Source organism: Erpetoichthys calabaricus, chromosome 10 (assembly GCF_900747795.2).
Source record: "Erpetoichthys calabaricus chromosome 10, fErpCal1.3, whole genome shotgun sequence".
Lineage (NCBI taxonomy): Eukaryota > Metazoa > Chordata > Cladistia > Polypteriformes > Polypteridae > Erpetoichthys > Erpetoichthys calabaricus.
Window position 1 is genome coordinate 142,360,622 of NC_041403.2, and position 26,098 is coordinate 142,386,719.

Below are 26,098 nucleotides of genomic sequence, written 5' to 3' on the forward strand. Positions count from 1 at the left end.
TCATTATCTCCTCAGAGGTTATAAGTTTTTGATATCTGGTTAAATTACCGTTATGGGAGCAGGCACTGACTGCTAAGTGCATTCTGGAAGTTAATCTAACTTGTGTTTGAGTGGCAAAAGGTAACAATTTTTTGATTCTTGAGTTGTCCAGTTTTAATAGCTATATGTTCTTTGTAGTGTCACCTTCCTGCTCTTAGCCGGCAGGAGTGGAACCTGCCATCGTCTTCAGTTGCTGTAGCCCATCTCTTTCAAGGTTCAATGAGCTATACGTTCATAGATGCCATGTGCACACTGCCATTGTAAACAGCATTTGTGTCCTTAATGGAAGCTTGAACTAGTCTGGCCATTCTGGTCTAACATCCTTCATTAATAAGGTGTTTTCACCCACACAGATGTATTTTATTTATCACTAAAATGTTCAAAGGCTTGTTTCAGCGTTGGAAAAGTAGAAGTGTCTGAGATGTGTGTGACTACCATGTCTACCTCCAGCAGATGCATTTAGTCAAACCAAAACTAAACCTTTTGACTCGCGGCGCGTCCCATATACCAAATATTAAGGTGCAGTGAAACGTTTGGTTGTCTGGAGGAGCAGACCCTAAGAGTTAGTAAGCAGTGTTGCTAATAAAAAGGCCACTTTGTGTACTGTATATACGCACTCACATGTACTTTGTGACAAAAAAATAATATCTTCACCCACGTGAAGTGACCTGTGACAACAGAATAGGTAATATATAAATAATATTACAAAACAAGAGCTAAGGAACAACTTTATTAGCTTTGAATGAAGCTCCAATTAAGATTAAATAAAAATGCTATACATTGCAGCATAGAGTAATACACGTTACACAGTCTCAATCAAGTTTAAATAGATTGAATAAAATTAATAAAAAAGCAGGAGAAAATGGCATGACAGGAAAGGATATTGATGTCAGATACACATTTCTGGGAGGAAGCAGCCATGTATGGTTCGCTTGAAAAATGTCACTAGGCAACCCTGTCACAAAAGGTAATATGAACGGTAACAGGATGTCCTTGATGTTCTGTTGTTCACTTGGCCTACATTAGGACTGTGCTAGTCATTGTTTCATTAGAGAAGGCTGTCCGTAATGCAACATTTCCTTTGGGTATGAACTCAATGTCTTTGAACTCAACAGGTTAAGTGGTACTTATTGTGCTGAAAGTGACATTATTCCATTCCAAACACACTTGCAGATCCCAGGCAGTCAGCAGAGATGGTACAACAGGTATTGTAAATTTAGCTCAGTCTGCTAGTTGTCAGTCTTTGGTCGTAGGTGCTATTTTGCAGTATACACCATGGATCCTGTCTCATATGATGGTAGAAAGCCTTAATGTGCCTGCTGTGAGATCATTTTCCCATGGCATTGTTCCTCCTGGCCTGCATCTTTCCTAAATTTGTGTACTCATTACCACCAACATCATCTTGCTCTTTGAATTGTACAGTAATCCAACAGACCATCCAGCCCAACCAAGTCCAACAATTCATCCCCTTTGACTTGCACTTGGGAAAAATAACCTATCATAAAGGCAGAGTGGTGGCTTTGAAGCTAGGGGTCTGCACTGGCAATCAGAAGGTTGCCGGTTCGAATCCCGTAAATGCCAAAAGAGACTCTGCTCTGTTGGGCCCTTGAGCAAGGCCCTTAACCTGCAATTGCTGATCGCTTTGAGTAGTGAGAAAAACTCTATATAAATGCAAAGATTTATTATTATTATTATAAATGTTAAGACATCGCTCCAAAAGGCCTCTTATTCTTCCTGTAAGTTGCAAGGCAAATATAAAAAGCATCAAAGTCATGTAGGCCTGAGTGAAACAAAATATCGAAACTAACCAATCAAAATAAGAATGTTTCTACCTAAGATGAGTAGCCTCTTATCTATCCATAGTTGCTCACCATGGGTTGCAGCAGGCACAGTAGACCACGGCTCACTCAAGCACACTCAGATATTTTTCCAATTGAAAAACTTGTCAAGACATTTTTGTGTCTTCTAGTCACATTACAAGCCTCAGAAAGGAGCCATGATTTGACCGTATCCCCTTATTAGCTTGTAGGCTTGAGCCTTCAGTGACAGCAAAGAGAGTAGAAGAAATGGCCATAGAAGTTGCAGAACCGGCCATGCTGACATCCCATGCCTATTTGTTATACAAATTAAATTAGTGCTTCCAGGTGCAATTCTTTTTTATCTTTTTTTTTTTTATTATTCCTGCATTACTGAGTGCTCTTAATTAAATTCACAGTCGCGGGGATAGAGCTTTTCCTGTCAGCATCAGGCTTGAGGCAAGAATTAACTGTAGATGGGATGCAGGGGCACATTTACACACACACCACACTCACCCACATTCACTTTACACTAGGCTAGTTTAGAGCTGCACATCCTTAGGATTTGAGGTGAGGCTGGTCCGCTCAGAGCAACCATGCACTATGGTAGATGGGGTGCCAGTAAATATTCATTAACCAGTAACGGCGCACTGCACAGTAACGTGCAGTGGTGCAGTGAATACACTTGACTTGAGTATTCCTAGTTTTCCTACTCGTTTATCATTCGTTTGCTCAGAGGTTGATGATCTTGCTTCTTCCTGAACAGCTGTTCTTTGCTCCACCCTAGCGGCCCGCTTCTTCTCTTCTTTAATCGGTGTCTTTCCGTATTAAAACTGATTAAGTCAGTTTTTGTGTTGCAATTACAAGTACGTTATTCTTAATTTTTGATTTAAGCTGGCACTTAAATCTTCAATCTGCCTCAAGAATGATTTAAGATATGAAGAGAGTAGAGGAAGTGGCGGCGAAGGTGGTAGTGATGAGAACGGTGCCCGTATGCATGCGCCTCACAACCGTCCTGATGGCCACCGCCGAGAGTTGATTCTACAATAAAATAAAATAAAAATAAAAAGAGGAATAACCCTGGAGGTCAATCATCACCCTGAAAGTGGATAGTAGACGTCACGTAGTATATGTGTACCAAATTTCAGGTCAATAGTTCAAACGGTTTGCGAGCTATAGGTGATTTAAAATCCTGGACAGACAAACGAACAGCCACGGTAGCGTATTAAATATACACTAGCTGTGTAAGCCCGGGTTCTAGAAACTATTGAAATTGTCAGAAAAAAATCTAAATGTGGAGATGTCAAGTAATTGAAAGGAACTACTCTGGGAGTCTCTCTCCTAGGAATAGTAAAAAGGATACCCGTTGTGCTGATGTTAGCATCTAAGTGCCTTTGTCTTTCTTTGGAGGTTTTGTTTTGCTGACGTGCTGGCCCCGCTTGTGTTATTAGCGGCTAAGTGAGTTTTCTTTTTCCTTAGAGGCGGAGCCCTTACCTCGACTCCACCTCTCACTTCCAGGCCGGACAGACACTTCCACACGTAGACGTTTTTATTGTATATATAAAGATCATGAAGCCAGTCAATTGATGTAGGATACCCAATGACTGAGACCAAGTAGTTTGTGACTGGCTAGGATCAAATCAAACAGGTTTGAGTTTCTTATTAATCAGAGTGGTGGGTTGTATAGACAGGAGAACTGACAACCAAATGCAGCAATGAATGCTCGTCTGGAAGTACAATGCATAGAACATAGCAACTAGGAATAAGGAACACATGCATTTTGAACCTCACAAACAGAAGAGAAGCTCATCTGTCTGGTATCTCATATTTTACATGGCCATAACAAAATGGAAACAGGAAAGATAGAGAAGAGGTTGCTCATGAACTCACCGCTGCTGTTAACCCTTCGCACAGTGGTTGGCTCCCTCTGGCAGCATGCTATTTATTGGCTGTCAGCACAGCTGTGCTGGAAGATTGGTAAGTGTGACTTGGGCTGAAATGTTCCATTGTGTAAATTGACGTGGTGCAGTGACAAGATCAACGACTTCACTCAGCACATCTGACATGCCCCACAACAAAAAAAATTGCATAATGTGACATCAGCTTTAGTTGGTCCTTCTCCTCTGGTAGTGAAGATAAAGACAACTTTATGTTTTATGTAGTGCAAGGGTATGTTAGTGGTATAACTAAATTGCATTCATGCCAGCTTTTCTGCCTCTGTCATGAATAATCCACAAATTTAATAGTAATTGTACTTCTATTATAGTGATGTCAAGCTGTTTTGTCCTTTTAATACTTCCTTGTTAGGCTGGACCATGTGGACCCTTGGCGTAAGACAGGCATCTGTCCACTATTTACAATAAAGGATGGCTAAACACAAATAGCCACAGAGTAAGCCATCTTCTTTTAAGAGACAACTGTCCCATCAAGTACACTTTAGTCTGGTCTGACGAAAGCAACAAAGTGTCAAAAACACTTTAATGTCAAAATCAATCAGTCAGATAAACACGATGTACAAGATTAGATTATTTAAGTAAACTGTGCATTTTAGTATCAGCTTTCTATATGAAGTTCACACTGGCAGAAGGAACAGTCTATTTTATACATTATGGCCAGTAGCATAAATAAACCAAGACAGTTGTTTTATTTTAAGACATACCTTTAACGGGCTTATCTTCAGTGAACACAATGTACAATTGAATTCTTGCTTCTTGCACTCTTCACGTCTCCCGTGCAGCCTTATCCACCTCTTCCTGACTCTAAGTCACTTCCTATCTGGAGCTGCTTGAGTATTTCTGGTGCCATAGCTTTGGATGATGGAGGCAGTTTTGGGTCAGGGGGATGTCCCACGAAACAGGGAGGTCTTCTCCCAGTAGCGGCCTCTGGTGGCGCCCATTGACCCCAACTAGAATTTTCTTTATGGAGTACAGCACCCAGAATGCCCTGCAGGTGTCCAAACTGGGACTTTGCCAGGGGAACACTGCCATTCATCATGTTGGGAGAGGAACTACTCTTTCTGGACAGTCTCCCCCCAGCCATTCATTATTCTGTGAACTGTGAACCACCCCAGTCAGGTTACACCTCCATGTATAATGTCCATCCATTACGGTCTCTCGGCTTGGCCAGAATTCATCCATCATCTCAGTCGAGGTGCCAGTCTGTCCGACAGGGCATCTACAACATTCATTCTAAGTCCTGATGCAGCTATCGTGGGTGCCTTGACTTTTTTTTAAATCTCCCAGCTCTTTTTGTATATTTTTGCCTTGCTTTTTCATATTTATATAGTACAAGTATTATGAAACAGTTCATGTTCTGTGAAAATAATGGATGATTTCTGCAATGGTATAAGTTTGCTTAGCAGATGACAGTGGATATATTCTTTGTGATCTTGGTGGTGTTAAATAATTATCATAACACCAGCCCCTCACCACCCATTGCTTTTGTGTGGATGGGTGGAAGTAATTTACAAGCATTTTTCCCCTCCATTAAAGACAAATTATCTCTTTCTTTAAGGCAACTTACATGGCAGCACTTTATGAAATTTGAAGGTCTTGTGCACCCATGCTGAAAGTTAAGAGGTTAATATCTGTGTCTGCAAGTGACTTGAAAATCAGTTGAGGCTTGAATTAAAAAATGCCTACATGCTGCAAAGGTTTATTGGGTTACTGGTGAATTTCACCCACTGCAGACCGATAGGTGGGAATTTTATAAAGGTATCTCAAATATTTCTTGTTCTGTGTGATATCAATAGATGACAGAAAATTAGGCCTCTAGACACCGGCCACTGTAGAATAGTTAACCTTCGGTTCTGAGCCCCACTTCTGTTTGAACGCCTTATGCAATAGATACCTTTCTTCCTTAAAAAAAAATGTCACTTTGGAGAGCTTGTCCGCCCAGAACAGCCTTGAGATGTTCATGTGAGGCCTGCTCAAAGCTCGTCACATCTCACCTTGCAGATTTGCTTTTAAGGGCACGGCTGTTAAATTTGTCATACTTTGTAATCACTAATCTCATTTCATATTGATTTTCATTGGATTTGCTGGGGATGTTGCCTGTATTTCCGCACTGGATTTTCTTAACTGTTTTAATTTGAATTTTAAGGCTTCTTTGCCATTGGAAAATCACATTTTTATTTTTTTGAAGCTAATTTTAGCAGGAGCTCGAAACCCCCAAAATGTGGCAATACATCTTTAGTGAAAAGAAACTGAAGCTGATGGCTTCTATTAAATATTCTTCTTCGAGTGAAGGTTGTGGTGGAGCGCCTTGAAGCAATTAGGTGAGCAATAGATAGATAGATAGATAGATAGATAGATAGATAGATAGATAGATAGATAGATAGATAGATAGATAGATAGATAGATAGATAGATAGATAGATAGATAGATAGATAGATAGATAGATAGATAGATAGATAGATAGGCTTTTCACAGAAGCTCTTTAAATTAATAAATATATAAATTGGCAAATAAATAAATATACACATCCACTTTGGTCTGAACAAACATCAGAATGACTATAAAGCAAGAAAATTAAAAGGAAAGAAGACTTCTGACTTGGCAGTCCCAGTTTTACACTGAGGCACTATGCAGACATATTGCTGTTGGTATAAAGGAACCCACGTAGTGTTTCTTCACACACTTCTGAATAATCTGTGGTTTGAAAGTCCTCAGAATTGTTGTGTCAGAGAGAGGATGTGCAGCATTGTTCATAATGGCACTCAGTTTTGTTTTAATTCTCTCCTTTCCTATGACATTAAGGGTGTCCAGACTGCATCCCATAAGCTTGCCCGTTTAATTAGCTTGTTGATTGAAGTGATGCTACCAGCCCAGCACACCACAACATAGAAAATCGCACTGGTCATCACAGAATTATAGAAGATGTGAAGGAAGTCACTTATCACATTAAAGGAGCACAGTCTCCTAAGGGAGCCTGCTCTGCCCTTTCTTATATAGTTCCTCTGTGTTATGAGACCAGTCCAACCTGTCATTAATGTGGAGCTCCCAAGTAGTTGTAGGAGTGGACCACCTCTCCATTCACTCCCTGAAAAGTGACTGGACATAGAGGTTCTTTGTTGTGGTGAAAGTCAACAACCAATTCCTTGCTTTTGCTGATGTTAAGTTGCAGGCAATTCTCTTTGCACCAGGAATCAAAGTTCTCCCCCTGACTACTATACTCTGTCTCATCCCCATTGTAAATACACCCCATAAGTGCAGAATCATCTGAGAGAAAAGGAGACGGGATTGTTCCTTGTGGTGCTCCAGTGTTGCTCACATCAGAGACACAGTCCTTGTGTCTCACAAACTGCAGTCTGCCTGACAGGTACTCCATTATCCAGGACACATCCACCTGCTTATCCCTTAACAGGGATGGCTGGATGGTATTGAAGGCACTTGAGAAATCTAAAAAAAATAATCCTCACAATGCTGCCAGCTTTGTCCAGGTGAGAATAAGCCTTGTGGAGCAGATAGTTTATTGCATCCTCAATTCCAATCTTTGTACAATAGGAAAACTGCAGTGGGTCCTGGTGGTCTACCACAAGAGCACTCATATAGTCCAGGACCAGCCTCTCAAAGGTTTTCATGATGAAAGACATAAGCACTACTGGCCTTTAGTCATTTGGTGAAGAAGCACCTGTCTTCTTTGGAACAGGAACAATGCAGAATGTTTGCCATAACAGTGACACTTTCTGAAGCCTTAGGGATAGACTGCAGGTGACAGAGGACACCACAAAGTTGGTCAGAAACTACTGTAGTACACCTATGAAAATTAGTATTTTGCTTACTTAAGGTGAATGTTAACTAGGTACAGTGGGTAATTGGCACCAAATTGGAAGAACACTTCCCTTTGTTCCCTTTCTGTACCCTGAAGAAACTCCTTTAGCTCTTCTGAATTATTGCATCCTTGTGTGCTGTCAGACTGATCTCTTGTACCTCTCTCCTGAAACTCTTGAGACTTTTCTTTATCCCCCAACCCTGTTCTGTTATCATCATATCAACATGGCTGTCTTTCTACTGTATCTACAACAAACTTTCTGGAGATTTCTACATCTCATTCCATAAACTGACTTCTGCATCATCTTTAGACTCTACTTTTGCATCCATAGTTGTGGTATTTCTGTACACTCTTTTGACATTTTGAAAGCACTTCACAATCTGCTATGTTGTGATTTAATTTCCAATAATTTTACTACCATGCCTTATACTTCATTCATTCTCTGCAATTGTATATATTGTATAAATTCTCAAATCTGGAATATTTCCACCCCTTATCATAACCTCTCATATACTTAGGATATTCGTCTTAGCATACCCACACTGTGCCTCATTGGCATTACTCTGCTCAAATGGTTCTGGAGCCTGTGTGTCCTTCTTTACAACTCAAGTGTCCTCGCCATCTTCCAACACTGTTTCTATATCTATACTTGGCATACCTTTCCCTTGGCCATGCCCATCACCACACCCTTGGCCATGCCTTCTTCAGTTTGTTCTTTTTTCCCCCCAATGCTCCCCCTTACAGTACTCGCCTGAGAGTTCCATTCATTCATTTTCTGAATCCTCTTTGGCCCAATTCAGGGCCACGGGGAAGGCATTCCAGTCTATGACAACACACATTCTGGCATGCACCAGGCTAGATAAGAGTCACTGAACCTAACATGCTTATGTCCAGGACGTAAGAGGAAGACCAACCCAGTCATGGGTAGAAGATACAAAGTTCAAGTAGTTCTACTTCATTGCTGGTCCTTTAAGCAGACCCTTAGCCTTCACTCATTTTTCATTTATTACATGTTTCTTGTGTACTTTTAATTATCAGTGTCTCTCTGTATTTAAAGCTTCCTCCCATTTACTACTTGTTGTTCTTTGCTCTGTGGATTTGCCAACATTTTGCTTGTTTTATGATTGTCCATTTGGCTTGTTTAGAATATGCTCTTTCTTAATTCTTAGGCCCTAATTTTCGTCCAGTAAACTCACTGACCTTTTGTTTGTTTTACAGCACTTCTCTTTGTACTTACACTTCTGACTTCATCCTTTAATTTTGTCGCCAGCATTTTCAATCTTCCCCACAAATGTCCTTCCAAACAAAAAGTGTCAGGAAGGGAGTGAAGATCCAGCTGGGCTGAGCCTTACGTCAAGTGATGTTATAGTAGTGCCCACATTGATACTCGCCAGTGACTCTACATTGTCATTCCATTCCATTTCACTGAATTTCTTGTGGCTGAATATCATTTATGGAATTTCATTATATTTCTTAATACTCTACGCAATCACAGATAAAACTGCTTGACCATTATTGTATTCAATAGCCAAAATACTTTCTGAAGGTCTTGTGATTCAGTTATCAACATCCATCCGCCTCTGAGTCGGCTCTTTTGGAATTTCCTCATGTGCTAGCTGAGTCATCCATATCCTAGCCACATAGAAATGCTTTCTTCTATCATGTGTATCATACAAAAGTATTCAGCTATGTCAAGTCCACATTCCTAATCCAGCTCTACCAATGAGTCCCAGCCGACTCTTTATGTTTCTAGTATTGAGTGTCTGCATCCTTTTATTATGTTCCTCTTTTAAGGGCTGTACACCATATTTCTGCATGCTTTGTTCCCATCATAATGTGTATGTTTCTTTTTCCCGTCCTGTGATGTTTCCATGACCCCTGATTTTTGTTCTGTACCTGGGGTATCCTGGTCATCCTTTAAGTCCGTTAAAAGAAGGTTACCTAAAAATCAGGCATGTATCTTTGTGGTTCTTACTTCATTAGGAAGCAGAAGTTTGTTTTGATACGTCCTAGCGTTAACATGGGAACTGTGGCCTCCAGAAATCGTTTGGCTTCTTCATAATTACATTTTTGAATTCTGCACAGTTTACTCTGTTTTGTAGATTCACCTTTTCTCAGCACATTTTTTCCTTTAAATCCAGGGTATTTTCTTTTATTTATCTATTTTTGCTGATGTGCATCCCATAAAGAATAATTAAAGAGCAATAGGAACGCATGCATCTCCGCCACTTCCGTGTATGTGTGTTTACAGTATGTGTTTTGTTTGCTTGTCTCCTTAACTTTTACAAGCTTGTATTGTGGATGACGGGGTGAGTTTGGTAACTTTTTCCATGTTATGTGTGTTCGTGCGTTTCAGGCGCCTCCACACAGAATTCAGATGCCGTGGAGCCGGAGAAGCAGGTGGACAACACGGTGAAAATGGCAGGAGTTGTCGCTGGGATTCTAATGTTTGTCATCATTCTGCTAGGAGTCATGCTTGCTGTCAAACGAAGGTAATCTTCAGACCTGACCCCCATTGACCCTTCTAGGTGCTGCTGTATTGAGTGGCTCATTTAGTGATGCAGAGCAGCTTAGCCCTTGCATGTTTGGGGCTTGGGCACTGGCCTCCGCTAACATGCACACTGGCTCAATCCCATTGGGTTGCTCTTCCCTGCTTTCCCTTTGCTCCTTTAAACATCCATTCACTTTTTAAAAAAGAAAATGTCCTCTGAGTGGTTTATACTCTTCATACCAAAATAGGCTTCTAGATAAAATGTAATATACACAAAAATCTGTTGTCCATAGACCAGGGGATGGATAGAAGCTTGCCAGAGTTTTCCTGATCATCACAAGTAATAAAACAAGCAAAATCTTGTAAAGCAAAATGATAATATCCAAGCCAAAAAAAAGATGCTAATACATACAATATTCACTTTAAGTGACCATCTGCAATTAAAAGTAATAGTAGAATTACTGTTTATACCATCCTTTCATCCAACAGTACTCATCAGTACTCATCCCAGGGCATCAGATAGAAGGGCCAAAGCCTCCTTTATTGTTGAAATTCACTCCTTGAATCATAACTAATAGCCACAAAATGGGTCTTTCTACCATAATAATGTTCTGTGATACTTAAGATACTATTACTGCACAACCCCAGTAGGCCTTGGCCATTACCTTAGACAGTACACCAGTCCACTGAATATTGGCCTTTAACGTTTAATTAATTGGAGCATCAAACTGTTTCATTGTGCATTGTAAGCTTGCGAGAGTCTTTCATTCTAAAGTGCACAGTTGCACAAATGCTGTTTACTTGGCTCTGGGTTCTCATCGTGTGACTACTCGATCAGCTCTGGAGTGGAACTGCAACGCTTCTGCTGCAAGGTAAGTATGACTGATGTTTGGATTCAACTATGCTAGTGTAGGGATGCGGCAGTTGACAGTGAGACTAGCTTCCATTACTCGGTTCATAAAGAATAAACAAGAAAGTACCCAAAACAGTCCTGGTTCCTCTGACGGGCTGCTTTACATATATTTTCTTATCATTGCTTTGCAACTAAATCAGTGGTTGACAGAGAGTCAGAGGAGAACAAGAAGACCACAGTGATGAGGGCAGTGTATGCCAAGGATTTCTCAAGATTGGATCTCTAAATGTAAATCACACCCAGCCCTGCATTAAGGAGAGCTCCTATTATACCTTTTCTGGACCCCAGTAGAGCTAGGTGGTCGCACATTGAAGAGTGCCTGGTGACACACTAGCTACTCAACTGCTATAGGGAAGTAGGTTTCAATGCCCAGCCTGTAGGCAATTTGCGTAATCTTTCTTCGTCCTCACGGTTCTCCTGGGACATTTGGTTTTACTTCCACATCCTAAACACCTGCAAATTAAGATTATCATTGACTCTAAATTGTTCCGTTGGTTCCTGCACCCTAAGAGTCTTTAATTAAAAAAGTAAAATTCAAACAAATGTGTAAATATCCAGGAATTATATATGTATATATATATATATATATATATATATATACAGTTAGGTCCGTAAATATTTGGACAGAGAAAACTGTTTTCTAATTTTGGTTCTGTACATTACCACAATGAATTTTAAATGAAACAACTCAGATGCAGTTGAAGTGCAAACTTTCAGCTTTAATTCAGTGGGGTGAACAAAACGATTGCATAAAAATGTGAGGCAACTAAAGCATTTTTTGAACACAATCCCTTCATTTCAGGGGCTCAAAAGTAATTGGACAGTTGACTCAAAGGCTGTTTCATGGGCAGGTGTGGGCAAGTCCGTCGTTATGTCATTATCAATTAAGCAGATAAAAGGCCTGGAGTTGATTTGACGTGTGGTGCTTGCATGTGGAAGATTTTGCTGTGAACAGACAACATGCGGTCAAAGGAGCTCTCCATGCAGGTGAAAGAAGCCATCCTTAAGCTGCGAAAACAGAAAAAACCCATCTGAGAAATTGCTACACTATTACGAGTGGCAAAATCTACAGTTTGGTGCATCCTGAGAAAGAAAGCAAGCACTGGTGAACTCAGCAACGCAAAAAGACCTGGATGTCCACGGAAGACAACAGTGGTGGATGATCGCAGAATCATTTCCATGGTTAAGAGAAACCCCTTCACAACAGCCAACCAAGTGAACAACACTCTCCAGGGGGTAGGCGTATCGATATCCAAGTCTACCATAAAGAGAAGACTGCATGAAAATAAATACAGAGGGTGCACTGCAAGGTGCAAGCCACTCATAAGCCTCAAGAATAGAAAGGCTAGATTGGACTTTGCTAAAGAACATCTAAAAAAGCCAGCACAGTTCTGGAAAAAACATTCTTTGGACAGATGAAACCAAGATCAACTTCTACCAGAATGATGGCAAAAAAAAAGTATGGAGAAGGCGTGGAACAGCTCATTATCCAAAGCATAGCACATCATCTGTAAAGCACGGTGGAGGCAGTGTGACGGCTTGGGTGTGCATGGTTGCCAGTGGCACTGGGACACTAGTTTTTATTGATGATGTGACACAGGACAGAAGCAGCCGAATGAATTCTGAGGTGTTCAGAGACATACTGTCTGCTCAAATCCAGCTAAATGCAGTTAAATTGATTGGGCGGCGTTTCATGATACAGATGGACAATGACCCAAAACATACAGCCAAAGCAACCCAGGAGTTTATTAAAGCAAAGAAGTGGAAAATTCTTGAATGGCCAAGTCAGTCACCTGATCTTAACCCAACTGAGCAGGCATTTCACTTGTTGAAGACTAAACTTCAGACAGAAAGGCCCACAAACAAACAGCAACTGAAAGCCGCTGCAGTAAAGGCCTGGCAGAGCATTAAAAAGGAGGAAAACCAGCATCTGGTGATGTCCATGAGTTCAAGACTTCAGGCTGTCATTGCCAGCAAAGGGTTTTCAACCAAGTATTAGAAATTAACATTTTATTTCCAGTTATTTCATTTGTCCAATTACTTTTGAGCCCCTGAAATGAAGGGATTGTGTTAATAAAATGCTTTAGTTGCCTCACATTTTTATGCAATCGTTTTGTTCACCCCACTGAATTAAAGCTGAAAGTCTGCACTTCAACTGCATCTGAGTTGTTTCATTTAAAATTCATTGTGGTAATGTACAGAACCAAAATTAGAAAAAACTTGTCTTTGTCCAAATATTTATGGACCTAACTGTATATATATATATATATATATATATATATATATATATATATATATATATAACTGTATATACTGTATATATATATATTAGTGGCGACTGCTCTAAGACTACAAGGGAAGCTCCGCTTCCTCTACTATGTCAGAAAATAAATGCTCATATATGCACTGTCATATTTATATTGGTTTTAATAAAAGTTTAACAAAACACATTCAACTTCATGACTAGCTCGTTCAGAATCAGGTATTTATTGTAGATTGTTTGGCGCGATTTTCTTGTCATACATTTACATGCAGCACAGCGCGTTAAACCCTCCTGAAGCCCAGCTTCACTGGAGCTCTATGGGCAAGCACAGAGGAGCTTTTTTCACTGCAGAAAAGCTGGACGGTAATTGGATAAATGCACCAAAATCGTCACTTCCAGGGAAGCTCAGCTTCTCTGGGAGTGAATGGAGCAGTGGGCGGGCCAGGACGCTGGGCTGCTGCATGATGATTGGAGGAGCTGTTTAAAGGGCGGAACCCCTTTTTTGATTGACAGCATTTGAAAGTGTGCTGAAAAGTTATGGCCATTTCTTTGACTCAGGGAGACTGAGATCTGAACTTCAAGTACTATATTCAGATCATGACTTACAGGGGATCAGGGGTAAGCTGTGTGATTTCTTGGTGTTTTTTAAAGACATGGAGTTGGATAGTGCAATGCCTCAGCTATACAAGCTGTTGTCGTTAGTGGCAACAATTGGCGCTACATCAGCAGGTGTAGAGAGGAGCTTCTCCTGTTTAAAACAGGTCAATTCATACACCCACAACATGATGGGCCAAGATCGTTTGAGCAACCTTGCTCTCCTGGCCATTGAAAGGAAACTGGTTAAGTCCCTGGAAAAGACGGCCAATTGGTACGACAGGGTCACAGACCATTTTCTGCAAAAGGAACGGAGGGCAGAATTTACGTACAAATAACATAATGAATTTTATGATGAAGGCCTAATATGAGCTTCCCCTGTTTCAAAAGCTAGCAGCCGTCACTGATATATATATATATATATAAATATATATATATATATATATATATATATATATATATATATATATATATATATATATATATATATATTTCTTCGTATTCCAATACAGGATGATAACCTAACCTAGAAGTATCAAGTGTAATATATGAAACTCCAGGGCACACACACACACCAACAATCACCTACCCACATCAGGCCAAATTAGAGTCACACATTTATGGGGTGTGTAGTAGTAGAGGCTTTTATCGACCTCTTGAACCCTCAGGTACCACGCCAAACACAAGTAAATGTACAATTATTATTTATTTTATAATAATCCTGTGCACTAAGCACCCTCCACTCCACAGTACTCATACAATAATCAATACTCTCTCTTTATACACAATTCTCTCTATCCTCCTCTCCCAGACACTTAGCCACCCTTCCTCCCAGCTCAGCTCAGTGTCTGGGCTTTCCCAGTGTCCTTTTATACCCCCTAACCCGGAGGTGTTCCTGTCCAACAATCCACCAGTTCTCATTACTTTCGGGTCAGGGTAAAAGTCCTTTTCTTCAACCCAGAAGCACGCCGTTTCTTCTTGTCATGTGATCATGACGCACTTCCGGGTTATAGGACACTTAAGAGTCCAACAGCCTCTCTACAGCGACTCCCGGTGGTCCCCAAGGTATCCAGCAGGGCTGTGTATACAAACTACAAGGTCCATAAGGCCATGCTGTTGGGAGGGCTCCACCTGGCGGCCTGGAGATATGGGCTGGAATATTTAGCCGGCCATCCATCACAGGTGAGAAGAAAAATTAGAGTGACTGGAGAAAACCCAAGTTAACAAGTACAAAGCCTGCATTGACAGGGCCCAAGTGAAAAATTAAATCTAGGGCTGAGTGGCAGCATCACTAGACACTGTGCCAGTGTGCCACCCACTGATGGACAAACTATGCATAAAGTTGTAACAGAATGGAGAGAAAATATTTCTTACTATGAAAAAACATTCATTTATTCTATGTGTGCTACTTTACTTACTAATTACTTTTGTTCATTATGTAAAGAACCAATTACCTATCTTTGTCATTCTTAGACATGAGAAATCAAAAGGCATGGCAACTCTTCAAGGATAATCACTGATATAATTGTGAAGTTCTAAAGACATTTTACAATTCTTTACCTAAGGGCTGCGATGGTGAACATTCGCTCCTCTCAATATCCATAACATCTAAATTACGAATTTGTGCATGGAAACCATTTCATGGAACTTGTTACATGAGTTTATTTCCATCAACGTGCTGACAAGTTAGTTTTTTGAATGTTTTGCTTGTATGTTTGCACCCAAGATTGGTGACTTATTCTGGATGGTAATCTGGCCTCAAACCTGTTAGCCCCAATTTCCTGTTGCTACTCTGCAACTACACAACTTGATTAGAAAATGAAGGAATGCATTGGCTAGAAGTGTGTATGTGTATATTGACTTTTTCCTGGTCCAACAAATCATTTATAATTTTTTTGTTCTGAATTGCTATTTGCTATTGCTATAAACAAAGAGATTTGTTTACCAGATTTGAATACAATAACACACCCCCATGTCTGGCTTATACACAAAATTTAATAGAGAATTGTGTCAGTTTCAGTCAGTCAGTCATCTTCCAACCCGCTATATCCTAACACAGGGTCACGGGGGTCTGCTGGAGCTAATCCCAGCCAACACAGGGCGCAAGGCAGGAACACATTCTTTAGCAGGGCGCCAGCCCACCGCAGTGCACACACACACACACTAGGGACAATTTAGAATCGCCAATGCACCTAACCAGCATGTCTTTGGACTGTGGGAGGAAACCGGAGCACCCAGAGGAAACCCACACAGACAGGGGGAGAACATGCAAACTCCACGCAGGGAAGACCCGGGAAGCAAACCCAGGTCTCTTTACTTCAAGGAAGTAATGCTACCACTGCGCCATTTTGCCACCCATGTGTCATTTTGATTCATTTTATTACTTTCTTTTAGCAGACTGAAACAGGCTATCCGGCAGAATTTGCTTGTATCTTCCATTCTCCATTGTTCCCACTGTTTTAACTAGATGCCCAGTCTCTTTTGATGAATAGCAGCCCCTCAGTATGTTGTTACCCTCACCATATTTCACTGTTTTTGCAGTGAGGGCCGTAGTACAACCAGGAACTTTGACCACGATAGGTCTGTCTTATTTTCACGAGGGACTGAATACCTTTGCAAGACAGTGTGTGTGTGTAAAATAGATCTGTAAAATATATTTTTAGATAGATAGATAGATAGATAGATAGATAGATAGATAGATAGATAGATAGATAGATAGATAGATAGATAGATAGATAGATAGATAGATAGATAGATAGATAGATAGATAGATAGATAGAGGGGTGGGCAAAAGTGGGTGGGATTAAAAGAGTGTCATAATGGCACTGTGCATTTAGCTACAGTCTCGTAAGTGCTCAAGCTTCTGGCCTTGTGCACTCACAACTGTAAACCTACTTTTGCCCACCCCTATATATATATATATATATATATATATATATATATATATATATATATATATACTGTATATATAATCTTATATTTAAATGTCTACGCGTGGAAGTGTGTGTGTCTGTCCATCCTGGAAGTGAGAGGTGGAGTTGGGGTAAGGGCTCCACCTCTGAGGATACACAAGCGAGGCGAGCACATCAGCAAAATGAAACCTCCTAGGAGAAAGATGCCCAGAGTAGTTCCTTTCATTGAGCAATGGTGACCGGCCCCTTTTATAGGACACCCGGAAGGACTCCAAGTGCCCAACGACAAGCACCCTGGTGTCTTGGCACCCAACCCCCAATTGTGGCCAGAATATTAGTAAAATCTGTAAATGTACAAAAGAAAAATTATTATTTATTGATTTTGGTATTGGAGTCAAAATCACGAAATTCTATAAATATGTAAAAGAAAAATTAATTATTATTTAATGGAGTAAAAATCATGACATGAGAATAAAATATTTACTCTCTTACCCATTGAAGTATTCCTATTAAACTGAGGTCCACTATGCTCGATGCACGACTTTCTTGATATTTTAGTTTATAATTTAAAAATGGAATAACAATCTGAAAATCTAACAACATTATATTAAAGTTCAGAAAATTCTGAAAAGAATGATAAAAAACATATATACTGAATGTAGATTTTAAAATGAGCCTGATTTAAAGCGTGACAAAAATTGTGACATAAAAATGTCACATAAAGTCGTTGCACTTTTAGGCTTAGGATTTTATATATAGAGAGTAGATATTGTGAAGCCCAAGGGCGTATACAGCCGCCCTAACCCATCACAGACAGGCAGGACACAAGTTTCACCGCACAGTCCACATTTATTTTAAGTGGGGGAAGCACTCTTTCTCAGTTTCCCAGAGCACAGGTCATAAAGCACCAATAAGCACAGCACAATCCGTTTGTCTCCAGTCCTCCACACAGACTTTTTCCACCTTCCGCCCAACTCTGGCCATTGAGCAATGGTGACTGGCCCCTTTTATAGGACACCCGGAAGGACAGGGCCTATAAAAACAGGGCCCAGTAAATGTCCAGGTTGCCCCCCTTTTGGTGGCCATGGGCCCCAGCAGAGTTGAACTTCCATGTGCATTTTTGTTATTTATCTGTAACTTTTTTGCCACGCCTTTCAGCCTTCATTTTCACAAGGGACTGAATACCTTTGCAAGACAGTGTGAGTGATAAGTATAAACAGCAGAATGCCAAAATATCTCACATTAGTTCTACAATCTAATATTAAAGAGCAAACCACTTTAATGAGTGAGTCCATCCATATTCTAATCCACTTCTGTTCCAGGCTGTGGAGAGCCAGTGCCATTTCTGGTGGAACTAAACACAAGATAGGAACCAATAGTGTGAAAAGTGTTGGTTCATAGCAGGATATACTCAAGCACACACATACTAGGCCAAATTTTGTATGTGATACATGAGCATCTTTGGGAGGTGAGAGGAAGAGCAGAGAATCCTGGAAATCCATGCTGACATAGGGAAAGTCTTTAAACTCGTCACAGGCTGTACCTCTGGTGAGATTTGAACTAAGATATGTGGTAACAGCGGTAACCACAGTGGAAAAAATGTCATCCCTTTAATGAATCTAAAAGATAATCAAGGAGTCCATCTAAAGGCAACGTCTGAACAGGCTGGAATGAACACAGGGGAAATAACTTCTCATCGATTGAGACTAACATCCCTGGCAGACAGGTAACTGTGTGTGTATGTGTGTCCTGTTGAAACGTCTCATTTGAAAAAAAAAACTTTCCAACACAATTGCTTTGTTTATGTTATTTGCCAGCAGCTAACAATGTCCAACTGCAAGGAGATTTAGATGATCCTTTTTGAGATGATGAAGGCAGATATTTGCAAATGTATGCAGCGCAAGTGGGCTCCTTTTTTTCTCTGTTTGCTTTTCTGAGGGGCGATGTGTTCAAAGCGTACTTCCCAATGATTAGAGTGTGAGCCAAGTGATTGAAGCCTGTTTCTCTGGTAGTCAAAGCTTTGTAGGTACAACACAGCCAGTGCTGCATAGTTTAGCCAGAATATTCCTTCAGCTTGTTGTGGGCAGGTGGATGGAGGGAGAGAGGAGCTGTGATGTGGACTTCTAATCAAGATGGGTACAGACTGAAACTTTAGTGAAAATGCATTGAAGCAAACAGAGAAATGAAGATGAGAGAAATGAGGCATACAGCATGTCTATTTCATGTGGCAAATGCCAGATAAAGGCTTATATATATACTAGTCATTTAGCCCGTTACAATAACGGCCGCTAGAACAGTAGTGCATAAACATTAGTAGGAACAGTCTATATTAAATGGCAAGGGACTTTGACCTCATTCTTTTTGTTGGTCGTATTTTTCTTTCTTTCAGCCTTTCTTTTGTTGATGTTTACTTGCTGAGCTGACGGTTCTTCGTGAGCTGCCGCCGTGTATTGTGTGTCTTTAATTTTCTGTGACAGCAATACTGTCTTGTACGGCTCTATTCAATAAGGGCGCGCACAAAAAGGTGAGCTTCAAAAGGGAGACCTCAATTGAGCGCTGCGAATAAATGCGTTCATAGATAATTTAGTTCAATATGGCTCTGGAATATGTGAAGAGCAACAAAGGTGCAGATCTTTATTTACGCGCGCCTTTATTCGCTGCGCCCAATTGAGGTCGCCCTTTTGAGGCTCGCCTTTTTGTGCGCGCCGTTATTGAAGGATACCGTCTTGTACGTCTGCTAGCTTGTACGTCCGTAATATACCTTTAATTTTCTCTGGCGGTAATACAGGCGTGCGCGTCGGTAATATGCCTTTAATCTCCTCTGACAGTAATACTGGCTTGTATGTGGCTGTAATATGCGTCACTGTATTGTGTACCTTTAATTTCCTCTCGCAGTAATACTGGTTTGTATTTCCGTAAAACGCCTCTAACTATCTCTGACAGTAATATCGCGCATCGCACCATGCCCCGCGCATGCGCACTTCACCAGAAGACACCCACACATGGACACCTGGACGCACATAGGGATTTTATATATATAGATTATTATAAAATATGTATAAATATATTATACACATGTAATATATACAAACATGTACAGAAACATTCTGTAATTTTGCTCAAAAATAAATCCTTCACTCTAAACAAAAACTAATTTTATGTGACATATTAAAAAGGAAAAGGAAATGTGCTTTATGTAGCACCATCTTTTGCAGCAATAAAAACACAAACTCTTGTAAGTTAGGTTCAATCCAACTTTATCCATGAGCCACTCCTGATTTTGGCGCACTGAATGATAAATGTTTGCCCTAGCTTCACTCTTTCTTTTAGCAGACTGAAACAGGCTATCTGGCAGAATTTGCTTGTATCTTCCATTCTCCATTCTTCCCACCATTTTAACCAGATGTCCAATTTCTTTTGATGAATAGCAGCCCCTGTGCAAGTTGTTACCACCACCATATTTCACTGTTTTTGAGGCAAGGGCTGTAGTACAACCAGGCCACACATCTCTGAACTTTGATCACAATAGTTCTGTCTTGGTCTCCTGTGAATCGCTCTGGTGTTTTTGGCAGACTTCAGTTGTGTTTTGTAACCTTTTCTTAATGTATACATTTTTGTTATTTATCTGTAACTTTTTTGCTATGCCTTTCAGGCTTCATTTTCATGAGGGACTGAATACCTTTGCAAGACAATGTGTGTGTGTAATAGATAGATAGATAGATAGATAGATAGATAGATAGATAGATAGATAGATAGATAGATAGATAGATAGATAGATAGATAGATAGATAGATAGATAGATAGATAGATAGATAGATAGATAGATAGATAGATAGATAGATAGATAGATAGATAGATAGATAGATAGATAGATAGATAGATAGATAGATAGATAGATAGATAGAGAGTTGGGCAAAAGTGGGTGGACTCAATAGAATGTCACAATGGCAAAGTGCACTTAGCTACAGTCTCGTAAGTGCTCAAGCTTCTGGCCTTGTGCACTCATAACTGTAAACCTACTTTTGATCACCCCTATATATTGTGGAAAGCATACCCCCAGACACAGACAGACAGACACCAGAATGTCCAAACACACTTCTTTTATTTTCTTTCAGCACCACAATGCCTTCCTTCACCAACTCTTTCGTCTTCTCTTTCTCTCTTCTTCTCTTCTCACCTTCAACCTTCTCTCTCTTTCTCTCTTCTTCTTTCTCTTATCTTTCTCTTTCTTTTTCACCTTCGACCTGCTCTCACCCTCCTCACAAGCTTCGTCTTCTTCCTCCCAACTCTGGCTCTCTTAGTGGAGAGAGGCGGCCCCTTTTATTATGATCCGGATGAGCCCCAGGTGCTCCCCCTGACATCTCTTCCTGGTGTGGCGGAAGTGTCAGGAGAGCACCTGGAAGCACACCCGCTCATCCGTGACAATATATATATATATATATACTGTATATATATATATATACTGTATATATATATATATATATATATATATATATATATATATATATATATATATATATACTGTATATATAATCTTATATATAAATGTCTACGCGTGGAAGTGTGTGTGTCTGTCCATCCTGGAAGTGAGAGGTGGAGTTGGGGTAAGGGCTCCACCTCTGAGGATACACAAGCGAGGCGAGCACGTCAGCAAAACGAAACCTCCTAGGAGAACGATGCCCAGAGTAGTTCCTTTCATTGAGCAATGGTGACCGGCCCCTTTTATAGGACACCCGGAAGGACTCCTGGTGCCCAACGACTTTCTTCTTGCAGCACTTCCTGGTGTGGTGGAAGTACTGCCAAACAGGGCTCAGTAAATGTCCAGGTGCCCCCCTGACAGTGGCCATGGGCCCCAGCAGGGTTGAACTTCCATGCTCCAAACCACTTGCCCTGCTGCAAGCCAAGGGTGCTGCCCTCTATTGGTCGGGGGGTGACAGTATCCAGAACAAGCCCTCTCCCCTGGTCCTTCAGGTAAGGGCCCCAGCGGCCATTATATATATTTATATTTATATATATATATATTCATGGCATTCGAAGTCTGTGTCACAATCTGATTGTATGGGTGGTTACCTACCAGGTAACACTTGTGGTTGGCCAGCGATCTGCTAACATCCGCCACGGTGCCCTCAGTTTGTGAAGAGCAGATCATAGAATGGTTTATATATATATATATATATATATATATATATATATATATATATATGTGTGTGTGTGTGTGAATGTGAGGGCTTCATTGCATCATTTTCAAACCCACTTAATCCAATCCGGGCTAGAGGAGGCCAAAGCTTTGCCTGGCAACATTGGGCACAAGGCCTGACAACACTCCAGTTCATAGCATGTTGAATGCTAACATCCTTTACTTTAAAGATCCTCTAATACTCTATGTATTATTATTAATATTGTTATTATTATTATTGTTAATATTATTATTATTATCAAAGCAAAGGATGTCTAGGCTCAAGATCAGGAAGTGATTTACTCTTTCTGGATGTTTTTCCACTATATCAGATATATAATATATGTCAGTTTTCATCATAATTTGGAGCTGATATCAAAGTTCTGTCATTCCTACTTATTTCTAGCAACAACATTAGAACTAAACTGAACATTATAATTTAGAATGTCAGACACGTGTTTGTAAGTCAAATAATGAAAATTAAAAAGCTAATTGTTTAATTTATGATACTTTAAAACTAAGTAATTTGATCAAGGATGATGCTTCCATGACACTGGAGTTACATTTATTTGCACATTTTATTTTTTGTCTTTGTGGCACAGCCTGATAATCCCAAAGAAGTGCAGCCTAGACACATCGACCCCTGTAATTTGTTGGTATCCTGTCCACCTTGGCTCTTTGGTGCTTGGTGTGTGGTACTGCCAGCACAGGCTCAAGCTCCTCACGCCTGTGTAATTCAATAACATTTTAAAAGTGAATGGATGAGCAGCCTGCCTCCAGGACATCTAATAATGGGCAGCAGTCATTTCTAGAGTCTAGTAAAGATCCATCAGAGGTTACACCTTGAATCTCCACACTTAAAATGAATAGTCGATATAGACAGGACCATTTTACCATATGCGGAAACATGAGGAGAATGTATGAAAATTCTGTCTTTCGGATAGTAAAGTAGAGTGAATAATTACTTAAGTGTCAAGGAACTCAGTGAGTATAATGCAAAAATTCTATCTCAATTATCTTTATTTCAGACCCAACGGCTGTCGTGAATCTCTTGTTCTTTGTGCGGCGTTTCCATTAACGACTGTAATTCACTTAAGTGTCTAACAGACCATTACAACCTTATGGAGGATGCTTGTGTCTGCACAGCTGCCTACCTTGGAGATTTCGTAGAATGTAGACCAGGTGTTTCACACATACACACAAAAAACCATTAAGTCCAGTGTAACAAGAGGAATCAACGGACTCAAGTTCAGAGCTCAAGTTATAGCACTTTAATGGGCGCCCAGTAAGCGCAGAATGACAAGCAACAAGCTGGACAGATCGTATGTGCATGTGTGAGATGCTGAAAGGAGAGGGAGTAGAGTCTCTTTGGTTACTCACATCTGAACCAACTTTAGTCATCAGACATCACAATCTATCTAGCTTTTTATGACGATGTACTGTTTCAAGCTGGGATAAGGTGAGGAACAAGGCTTTTTTTTGCGTTAAAGTTTAGATGTGTTTCTGAGGTAGTTACATTATGTCTGCCCCTATCACTATTCTCAACAAATCAAACAGAGACTAAAACAGAATACAAGCTTCAATGACAGTCTCAGACAAGAAGGGGTTTCTCTGGTTGGCATGTGCCATTAAACATTGTTCAAATATCATAGTTTGCAGCAAGCCTGAAAGTTAAATAAATAAAACGTCTTCTTCAAATATGGTGGGAGCTGGTTTGTCAGAAATAGATTTGTACTCTTAATGTGGACTGTAAATGTGCTTCAGTGGAATATCAAAAATCACTACTTTTATTCAGTTAAGTTATTTCAATTCTGTTTCTTGGTCCAGCAGATATTAAACCATCAGTAGATGATCCCCCTCTGTGCTAGGAAGCCCAAACACGACTTGCTTCAATCTTCTTCCTCTAGTAGTTTAAGCAACTTGATTCAGGTCAGCTTTATATATGGTGAAGCCATATGTGTCCGATAAAATTGGGCTCTTCTGCCTCTGGGAGTTGTTTGGTTCAATTGCTTATTAAAGGCTTCCTTTTTATCCATCTTATGAACTCATTAAAGCAATTGATTCTGCAGTCTGCTCATTATTGCATTGCGGCACAATGAGACATTGACCCCCTGTTGCCCCATTAAATTGTGTTCTTGTTCAAATGTGTTAAAAGCTAAATATTAAAAAGAGGGCAAATATGCAAGGGGGAGGAGCAATAAAAGTATCCTACAGTTAGGCCTCCAAAACGCTGTTACTGTATTGTTGAGCTGAGCTTTCAGTACACACTCAGCTATCAGCAGTCCGGAACTGGGAGTACAGTTTTGGATTTCCATAGATCAATTTTTAGAACTGGAATTAGTCTTCCTATTTGGTACTTGGTAAATGTTTGTATTAGCATGACTAATGAAGACCCATAATACTATCAACATGTTATGTACATATTTAACTGTTTTATATCCAAAGTTAGGGTTCTCATAAAATAAATGCTTAAACAGTATGTGGAAAGCATGATAAATGGTGTTAAATTTTAAATTAAAATTACACTGAACACTGCCATACAGATACATTAAATGATACCTCTTCAGTCAGATATGAGCAGTGATGAGTAGTCATTACATTGCTGGAAGCCTAATTGCTTTACACACATGTATACTCAACTACATTACATGCATATTGTAACCACTAGGGGTTGCTCGGTAAACCAAAAGGCATTGGGGCCTTTATTACAACAACTGAACCGGGGTTGCTAGATTCTTGTTGGATTTTATCATTCTGGTCATCTAATTCTAACCTGCCTGGAGCAGCCTGTCAGTTAGAAGTCTGGTCCTAACACTGAAGATATGCCGAATGTTCTCTCTTTCTCTCTAATCTTACCCCTTTTAGAATTCTGAGAAGGAATATACCTAGAACGTCAGTGTTCATATTCTCCCCTTAATCTGTCAGATATCCTCTACATCTCCGTTTCCTTTTATGGGACATTTGCATTTTTTAGTGCCTTACTGGAAAGAGAAGCAGACAAATCATTGAGTTCTCAATGCCCTTTATAGTTGGCCACTGGAGGAAAACATGTAAATGTTTCAGAAGAAATGCAGTTCTTAAAGAACTCTTTCCCAGGAACCATCAACACAGCAGTTCATAATACATTTTTACAAACATTTTTAACTTGCTCGCCGCAGTTTAATCTTTGGTGTTAAACAGCAATATCAATAACCAGTAGTTGAACTTTACCGTAATCCCCACCTGCATATGCTGCAATCTGCTTTAGTGATTCTGTCAACCCCTTTCCTCTATAAATGTAAAATCTTGTGTGAAGAATTTATAAAACACACGTTACCTAAATTGTAGTTGTCAATTATTATAAATTTAATCATACACATTTCTGGCAGATCTTTTTGTCCAGAGTTGGTTTATGTCAAACAGTGAGCTTTATTTTTCTCTACTCATATTCATTTCATTGTTGTATACCTTGACCTCACATAGGTATTAGTGGCTGTGGAGAAAGCCTTAACAGGGATATTCCATCCACTGCCTTCCATGCATATGTGTATTTTGCCCTACCGTTCTTCGCTTGGGTCTCTGGATTTGTTTTTTGGTTAGTACCAAGGTCCAGGGATCTCTCTGCATCACCGGATTTATGTTTATAGACCGTAGAAGGCCAAAATTGCTTGAAACTTTGAATTTTGATTAATAAGCAAAACATTACAACAAAAACTAGTAAATAACAAGTTTTAAGCTGGCATTCTGAAAATGAAAACAGAGGGCTTGTTCCATGGCAGTGAAGATTTATTGCATTTATTGTGAAATTAGTGTGAGGGAGCAGGACAGAGGTCACAGTCTTAAATTGCTAGACACAACCTTGGGGGATGCCTTCATCTCTCTATATATAAAATCCAACGTCTATCTGTCTGTATGTCTGTCCGCTTTCATGAGAGAACTACTTAACGGATTTAGATCAGGGTTTTTTGTATAATTTGCTTGAACTTTCCTGTTGATTTTGCAGCTTCTCTTATTGCTCTAAGTATCATAGTTCACTTGCGGTTCCGATTTATTTGCACTAATCTGAGAGACACGCAGTGGGCCAGCCTTGGAGTGTGTACCTTATCTCCGTTTAGCTAGCGAACGAGAGAACTACTTAATGGATTTAGATCGGGTTTTTTTCT

General features: G+C 40.0%; 1 protein-coding gene across 11 annotated transcripts in view; it reads left to right on the top strand.

Moving 5' to 3' along the window:
• The window catches only part of ptprt (protein tyrosine phosphatase receptor type T), a 651,792-nt gene that overhangs the window by 450,986 nt on the left and 174,708 nt on the right, over positions 1-26,098 (top strand). For all 11 annotated transcript variants that reach the window (XM_028812019.2, XM_051932510.1, XM_051932511.1 and 8 more), the window contains one exon: positions 9,964-10,099. In XM_028812019.2, the coding sequence (XP_028667852.1) occupies positions 9,964-10,099 (136 nt within the window). The remainder of the gene's footprint in view (positions 1-9,963; positions 10,100-26,098) is intronic.